An 8,808-nucleotide genomic window follows, 5' to 3' on the forward strand; every position below is an offset into this window, starting at 1 on the left:
GGCAAGCTATTCCAGACCTTGGGGGCTTGGACAGTAAAGAAATTCTTCCTTATGTCCAGCTTGAAACAGTCTTGCAGGAGTTTATAACTGTTAAACTTTGTCATCCCTTGGGGCGCTCTGGTGAACAAATGTTCCCCCAGATCCTGGTGGACATCCCTTATAAACTTACAGATTGCCCGAGCCTGCGCTTTTCCAGGCTGAAGAGTCCCATAGCTCTCAGTCTGTCGTTGTAAAGTCTGTTTTCCTGACCTCTGTTCGTGTGCGAGGCTCTTCTCTGGACTCTCTCAAGCTTCTCCACATCCTTTTTGAACCGTGGAGCCCAAAGCTGGATGCAATGCTCCAGCTGCAGCCTCACCAAAGCAGAGTACAACGGAAGAATGACGTCCTGGGATTTGCTTGAGAAACATCTATGGATGCAAGCCAGCGTTTTGCTTGCTTTTTTTTGCACATTGAAGGCTCATGTTCATCTTGTGGTCGATCATGACCCCCAAGTCCCTTTCATCCATAGTGCTACCCAGCGTAGCACTACCAAGCCTATGTTTTCCTCCCATTGTGTCATTTCCTTTATGCAGATGAAGCTTATTTTCTTATAGTACTCAACTGAAGGGAAAGAAGACTATAAACATTAATTGCTTGTATCAAATGAATAACACACCTGCATAAGGCACCTACATTCCTTCCGTAAGTTCTCTTACAAGAGATGTTTTTTTCTGTAACTGAACTTCCTATCCCAATGTCTTCCTCTCTGAAAGACAGGAGTGCTAACATGATAAGGCCTTTAATCCTTCTGTTATTTCAACCTGACATGATTCATTATGGTTCTCCTGAGCTCACAAGTGCAATTCCTTCAACTTCGTATTTTCACTGATACAACAAACCACACCTCCAGTTTCCTTTGTATTCTGTCACTCCAGGATATCAAGAAACATTTAAAGCTGATTCATTCATGTCATATCAAATATGGTAACCTTCTTTTAAAAAACCCACTCTTTTCTCACTTTTAGCAAACATTTCAGAAATTTCCTAATGGATAGCCAGAATAAAAATAGGAAACATTGGATCAGATTCCATGGGTTAGGTAATTCATTACTGTCCTTCCAATTCAGGAAAATGTTCCCATTCTCCTTAGACCAACATGTCTACAACCAACACCCCCTATTCTTGACAGTATTTAAGAAGGTAGAGGTAAGGTGGTGGAGTGGTTAAAGCATCTTGTGATGGTTCCAGACATGAGAGTGCAAGCTTTGCTACAGACTCATGCAGAAAGCGATCTCCAGTCAAGACAGCTGTGAAAGGCTATCTGGATATTTGGGGTAGGGAGTTAAAAATGCCAGATATGATGCTAGACTTATCACTCCCTTCTGCGCTGTTGGCTACAGAAAGGGGTATGCTGAACAGATGGAAGGCTTAGGCAGGCCTTTGACTTAGGTACATGCTTAACTGTACAAATGTACTAACATCCTACTGAAGCCAAAAATTCCAGATTATCGTAGATGGAGGCAAAGAAATCTAATGAAGGCAAAGAAATCTAATGAAGCTAAATGGCAGATAAAAGTCAATGCACAAGATAATGCACATCTAAAGGAAAAAACTAAATTACTTACGGAGGGTGATGATGATGAGACTTGTATCACCATACCAATGAAAAAAGATGTTGTGGATCATCATAAGCAACTCAATGAAAATCTCAATTCAATGTGCATCAATGCTTAAAGCAAACAAGATACCAGTATTTATAAATAGGATAGAAAATACTAGAAACATTTTATTAGTCAATAGTTTGCCCTTACCTGGAGTAACATGTTTAATACTGGTCACTGTATTTGTTAATGTTATAGCATGTATACTGGTGCCAGAGGCAGATAAGAATGATTAGAAGCATGGAAAAAATCCTTTACAAGAAAAGATTGAAAAGACTAAGACCTTAGCTAAGAGTGGTGATAAGTAAGATAGGATATAATACCCATATACAAAATAATAAGTTATAAAGAGGAGAAACAGTAGATGCTTATATTTATCCTGCCATAATAAAAGAAAAAGGGAAAGCAATTATTCTGCAAAATTTCCCAGTATCATTTTCTTACATCTGCCTCCAAAGTACTGGTATGCGGTTCTGCTCAATGCCAGGAGACAGGTTACTATATTAAATGGATTACTGGTTTGACCAAGTGTGGCACTTATGGAACTACCTGTGGTATAGTGCCAGTTTAAGCAACAATGTTCTTTTCATTTACAGTATAAATAGGCCACATACTGTAATAAATGTCAGAGAAATGTCAAATTATGTCCTTAAGAAAGAACAGGATATGATGTTATGATGCCACCCTGTGGTAGTGTGTCAGATGTTCTTCTAGCATGCAAAATAAAATAATGAGCCAACTCACAGGAAGTAGAAATTTGAGCTTGTGCCTATGTACATGTCAGAAACACATGTAGTTGCAATCCTGGCCTGGTAACATGCCAATGTGTGACTATCAAGCAAAAGAAGTACATGTAGCTGCAAACAAAGAAAGGAGGGAGTGAAGAAGGGTAAGCACTGAACCAAAAGGAACATCTGCTCTCCCCAATTAGACCCAGAGCCTTATCTCAGTGTATTGGTGTATATCTAAATTAATCCCACTGAGATGAATGGGTTTACTGCAGACACTGCAAACAGACCCCAGTGTAAGGGAGATAAGATTGTGGCCCATAGGTTGGTACATGGGGTCTTGTGTTACAGGATGCTTTTAAAGCCTTCTTAAACAAGGCTTCTTTTTTCTGAAATAACTAAAGTAACTTAAGGGCTGGAGATGTATACACATAAATAAACCAAATTACACCTCTCACCTCTATTTTAACTGGTGACATAACATGAGATTTTCCTCCCTCTGTCCTTTGCAGCATGCCCTTTACAGAACTTGTATGTGGTTGAACAGGTCCACACATAAAGAATGTCTTTTACATAAAGGAATGCCTGTATCTGTATTTTATTGGAGGGACACAATGATTTCTAAATCTTAAATCTCTCCTTCCATTTGAGTGTCTGCCTGAATAGTTCCTTCTGAATCAGCGAACCTGGGTTAACTGAATGCTTGCCACAGAATTAATGAACTCCTGCAAATAGTTTTACAGTAAAAAAAGACGGATGGCTTGTTAATTTTACCTCTTAAAATAATTTAAAACTGAAAAGCTGATGAGCTTCTCCTCAGTTAGTTGTTCCTGCAATACCTAAAGCCTTTCAGCACCCAGACATTCAACTGAAGTCAATGGGGCAGCTGCAGATACCATTGTAAATCAGCCCCTAGCTCTCGACCACCTAGAACAGTGTTTCTCAACCTGTGGGTCCTGACCCAAAAGTAGGTTGCAAGAATATATCAAAGGATCATGAACAAACTTTAAGAAATGGATCAACAAACTTTAAAAACAGATTCTCCTTTAAAGGAGAAAAATGTGGGAAACCATGGCTTTTCCCTTGTAGGCTGGCAGAATTCCAGCCTGCAAGGGACTGCTTGGGGCCCCCCACATAGCCACACCTTGCCTCACACACTGGCGGCCTGGGGCTGGGATGGGCAGTGGGTCAGGAGTGAGGGGCACTGGCAGGGCCAGGGAGCTGTTTTCTACTTGAACTATTTACTGAGTCAGGACTGACCATCGATGTTTACAAATGGGCCCTGGTAAAAAAAAAAGGCTGAGAACCACTGACCTAGAAGATCTCATTGTCAAAATGCTATTTTCTGTCCATCTGCAAAATAACTTTCATGCCTGGAGGAGTTGGAACCACATGGAAGTATTTGTCATCAAAAAGTATCACTTCCGTCCTGCAAGCGTCTTTGGCTGTCATGTTTTCCCGAATAGCATTTAAAACAATTTTCCCCCAGCGCCAAGGACCTTAGATTTGTTACTGGGGAGTTGTGCTGGAGGAGACAAAAAACAGACAGAAGATAAGCTGCATAACATTGGATCTATATCACTCCCTTGGCAACCCGTAAGTGCACCCCCAGCGGTTGGTAGCATCAATCATTTCCACTAAAACCCCATGTTTTTTTCCCTCTGGACCCTGAGAACACTCAGGAATATGGGACTTCAGGCTTGGCCTTCAGTTCCTTACTCTTATAGTACTCAGTTCAGACACGGCCCATAGAAATACAAGTAATGCATTTCTCTAGAGCACTGGCGATACATAGGGGGTGCATGTGGATGCACATGCACCCCCTGAGCATGGTGCGCCCCCTGCAAAAAGGCACCAGCGACACTGCTGGCGGTGCCTGTGGGTGGTTGCTGCTCACCACCTTCCTTGCCTCCTTTCGCCGTTGACATGGTCAGCCCGTCTGTGGGTGGTTGCCGACTGCCTGTTGGTGCTGCCTCTCCCCCCCCACCAACAGTGCTGTGGCCACCTGTGGGAGCTCCCTGCTTGCCACCACCATGCTCCCACTGCCAACAGGAGAGCTGTGCCCCCCCAGCCTCTGGGGGCATGCAGCGTTCATGCTCCAGAGCCTGCCTATGCATGGGTTAGGGAAGTCCAACAGAGGAATGAGGCTCAGCCATAGGGAATGGGAGAAAAATCCAAAACAAATATAAAGGTAAAAATGCACAAAAGAAAAAAGGAGCCAGGAGAAAGAATGCCCATGTCAAATGGAATTTACATAAGAATTTGTGATTGAATCCTCTGCATAATTCAATTTAGAATCTTGTAACCTGATACTTAGTAATTCTCAGGTACTTTCCTAACATGTTTCCTTAATGCCCAGTATGGACTGTTAGAATTATCCTATGGAGCTAGCACAATCTAGTTGACAAATGGTTGGGGCCTGATTCCCTTTTCACTAATTTTAACCACTCATGGGGCACTTGTACATGAACATTGAGGCTGCTTTGACGCACTGGAATTACAATGCCTCGCAGCAGACTCGATTAAGTGCTCCAGCAGACTCCGGCTTCACATGTATCAGCATCCCCACGCTGAAAAATGGCGGCGGGGCGCTTTAACTAAAGCCCATTCAACCAGCTTTAGTTAAAGCGCCCCCACTGCCATTTTTCAGTGTGGGGACACTGATACATGTGATACTCCAGGCACTTTAATTAAAGCGGCTCTCAGAGATGCTCTAATTAAGGCCCCTCCTTTTCCACCCTGCCTCCCAGAGCACATGTATAAACACCTATCAACTTTGGCAGATTTATACTTGACTTTCATCAATAATAAATGAGAGAAGGTTCCAGATATAGTTCATTTCCCAGACTGGAAAACTGTGGAAGGAATAAAACATTACTTACTATAGTATCACTGACTAAAATAAAATCATCATACAGCGGTTAATTCCTGGTACATTTTAAATCAAACACATTTTAATTCTGAAGTAGAATTTCATATTCCCAAATCTGTCCTTAGGCTCTGTATGTTCAAACTTCCACTGACACTTCATATGTACAAAGAATGGAGGACTGGTGTCAAATATAGGTTTTATGTTATTGGATGGTCATTTCTTTCCAAAAGCTGCTATGCCAAGTTGATGAGAAAGCTGCATCTCAAACCTTTGCATTTCAGTATCTTAAGGTGCTGAAATACCTTCTAAATTCTGACTCTGAGGCTCTAAAGTACTTTTTTTGAAAATGGAACTTAGACTTATACTTGACAGTAAGTTATCCAGGAGGGTTTTTTTTAAATTTTACACATGCAGTTTTTTAAAAGATCTTATTTATGTTAGTAAGCAACAGAAATTTCAGTTTCAGATAGACAGTTATCCCCTTAACAGTTTAAGGGTACAGTACAGTAGTTGGAAGAAAATACTAACTGGGAACACAATGGGATGTTCATACTGTAGCTCAGCACAAAAATCTTCAAAGCCGGATAAAATCAGTCAAAAGTTTTAATAGTGAGTGACTATGATACAGAAGCCATGTAAATGACAGAGCCCTTCTATTGACTGTTAGAACAGTTATATATGTGTGATTGTCGTCAGGCCCCAGTACCTAAACAATACTGGAATTTAAAACAAATGACAAAGCTGATTTCCAGGAGGGGAGGAGATAGAAATGCAGAGCTGCATTCATGCATTTTATGAGAACAATTGCATAGCTGGTTTAAAAAGAAAATGTCTTTTTCATGTCCTTGGTACTGGAGCTGTGCTTCTTGAGTTTCTTCATAGGGTTATAGGTGACAATATTCTGCTATCCAACATTATCAGCCCATCATATGAGAAAAGGCAAGACCTCCTTGGAGAACAGACATAATTTAAAGTCTTTCTCAGGAAGAAATTAATCAAACATGTGGCTGTTGTACAAAAGGCAAATACTTCAAGTTTCATAAGGATCTGATAATCCATAAAGTATTGGTTGAAGGTTAAGCACCAAACCCAGCAACCTGCCATTTTGGAGATCCCAATGGCAAACCTAATGTGCATTTGTCTTCAATACCATAAACTTAATTTCAACTGCAACTTTTACACATCAAATTATTTCCATGCACAACCCCCAGCTGTGTAAGACAGTGGTGGAGACATCTTGTTATTTTAAGGCCAGTGCTTTCTTTCAATTAACAACCTCTGGAAAGTCAACATAGCTTATGTCTGTTTTTCTTTCTTTTTTTGCTTTGAAGAACAATTTTAAATTTTCATAAATATAAAAACTACAGGAAATACATTTAATAATATTCTGCTTGTTTAAAAAAAACAACCAGCCAGCCATCTTTTCTAGAATGCCATTGTTGGCCAACACTGGTGATAAAAACTGAGGCATCCCATTGATCTTGTAGATCAGACTTGTAGGCCTTGTGATGCTTCTTTCTCCAAGTAGGCCAAAATGTTATTTCAGTCCTTGTTGCTGAGTTCTAAGAAGCCATAATAGAGGCCAGAAGCCCCCAAAGTGCCTGAGATTCAGAGAGGCAGGACTGATGTCAAGTCATTTCTGAAAACAGTGGTTCACACCAACATCCTCAGATTCTTATGTGGAAGGTACTGCAAGAGAAGAAAATAATTCAAAAGTATCAATGTGTGTTGTTATGAACTGGGTATTCCTCACAGAGCTCATGGAAGATGGATAGGGGTGACTTTGATTCCTGGTCAGTTTTGTCTTTTAGTTTAATAAAAATATTTCAAAAAGAAGATTTTAAAAAACCCCAGCAAATATATGATAAGCTAGTAGCCAAATGAAAAGGAAAAATCACCTCCTGATCCTAGTGGCAAACTGTTCAAGCATTGAAGTGTAAGATTTTTTTTACTCTTCTCTCAGCATAACTAACAACTAAACACTCAGGTACCAAAATAGTGAGTCAAGATGGATGGATGTCCAGACTGAGTGACTATAATAAAATGTGTCTTGCATTTCCAAAGTTTCTGCCAGTTAAGGAAATAGTCTTTACATTTAAAATCAGAGATTTTGCTGGAGGCTTTTAGTATCTCTCAAACATGGAAAGAAGAAATGTTTTAGTTTGAGCATCATAGAAAGATAATGACAAACTATACTGGTTGCAAACTATTCAACTCTTTAAACTCCAGTCATGGTATTTGCCCTACTGAGCTTCTGTGTTTAGGAGTTCTTCTTCCTGATTTCAATCACTGTGTCCGGAATTCAGTAGTGTAGCTGAGGGGAGGATGGCTGGGGCAGCAGCCCCAGGTGCCATCTTTACAGAGCAGGATGCAAAAATAGCTGCTGCCTCAGCTGGAAGCTGGCCATGCTGCTGCTGCTGGCAGCATGGCAGCTAGCACTGCCCCACACACTACCACTCTGCCCAGGGCTCAGAGCTGCCCCATTATACTTCTAATGGAATTCACAGCACAAATTAACAGATTCTCTGGAGATGGGCCAGTGGAGTGAAGTATGAATTTAACTGGTAATAGCTATACTCCTTCATTGGGCTCCTTTTTAGCAAAGCATTTATATTCTTATGTCTCATTTTGTTTAATCAAGTGCGTAAGTGCATAAGCATTCACTAAGAATACTATACTACAGCATCATACTTTTTGACTACGAGGATCTACAGCAGAAGATCTGTAGGATGTTCCACTGTCCTTCCCCTTTTGCAGGTCACTCAAGAAACAATGAGTTAGATCCATCTCAGATATAATTTCCCTGGAGTCAATGTAAGTACAGCAGGAAAGAATGTCCCTTGCTGACCTCTTTGCTTTTTACTGTTATGCATTTGGGATGGGAGGAATGTTCTAGCAGTTCTGCTCCATGCTGATAATTATTTATTTGTAGAAACCTCAGTTACTGACTTCCATTTGCCACTGAATAGAGCGGGTATTGCCTAACCCAGATAGATGGCATTACAAGATCCCAACTCAGCTTCCATTAAACAGTAGGCCCCTCACCAAAGCAAGAAGCTTACGAAGTTAATGATGATTTAACATTTAGCCTGTCAAGCCACAGCCTGTTACACCATTCTATCTATATTAGAAAAGCTAATAAAAAGGTAGATGAGGGCCTTAGTTTTGTTTCTACCTCTCTTCAACAGGCGATAAGGGCCACAGACTATGTCAGCTGTTAGATGAGACAACTTTTTGAGAAGCATAGCCAAACAACACAGGAGCTCCCGGTTCACTGCATTGTTCCCAGTTCCTTCATATGCGTCAGGGGAATGGCAGGAACAAAGCTGGTGGATCCAGTGCTGCTGGTGGATCCAGGGTTGCAGCCTTTGTACTGTAGTTGTGTACTTACCTGAATCCAAGACGACTCTGTATTTAAGATGACCCCGGTTAATTAGAGTTTATACATGAAAAATTTATAAATTTGTTATATAATGTAATTATTGGAGGGTTATCTTAAATCTCCCCCCCACTGCAATGGAAAAAGCAGTGGTAGGGGAGCAAGAAGTGGGGGAGGGGGCAGTAAGGG

The 8,808-nt window shown here is 40.9% G+C and overlaps 1 protein-coding gene across 1 annotated transcript in view; it reads right to left on the reverse strand.

Moving 5' to 3' along the window:
- Positions 1-5,825: 5,825 nt before the first annotated feature.
- CIB2 (calcium and integrin binding family member 2) overlaps positions 5,826-8,808 on the reverse strand; it is a 143,066-nt gene continuing 140,083 nt past the window's right edge. Inside the window, exon 6 of the mRNA XM_019504397.1 lies at positions 5,826-6,929. Within this exon, the coding sequence (XP_019359942.1) occupies positions 6,908-6,929 (22 nt within the window). The 3' untranslated portion in view covers positions 5,826-6,907. The remainder of the gene's footprint in view (positions 6,930-8,808) is intronic.

This window comes from Gavialis gangeticus, unplaced genomic scaffold (genome assembly GCF_001723915.1).
Source record: "Gavialis gangeticus isolate Ggan-Ray unplaced genomic scaffold, GavGan_comp1, whole genome shotgun sequence".
Taxonomy (NCBI): Eukaryota; Metazoa; Chordata; order Crocodylia; family Gavialidae; genus Gavialis; species Gavialis gangeticus.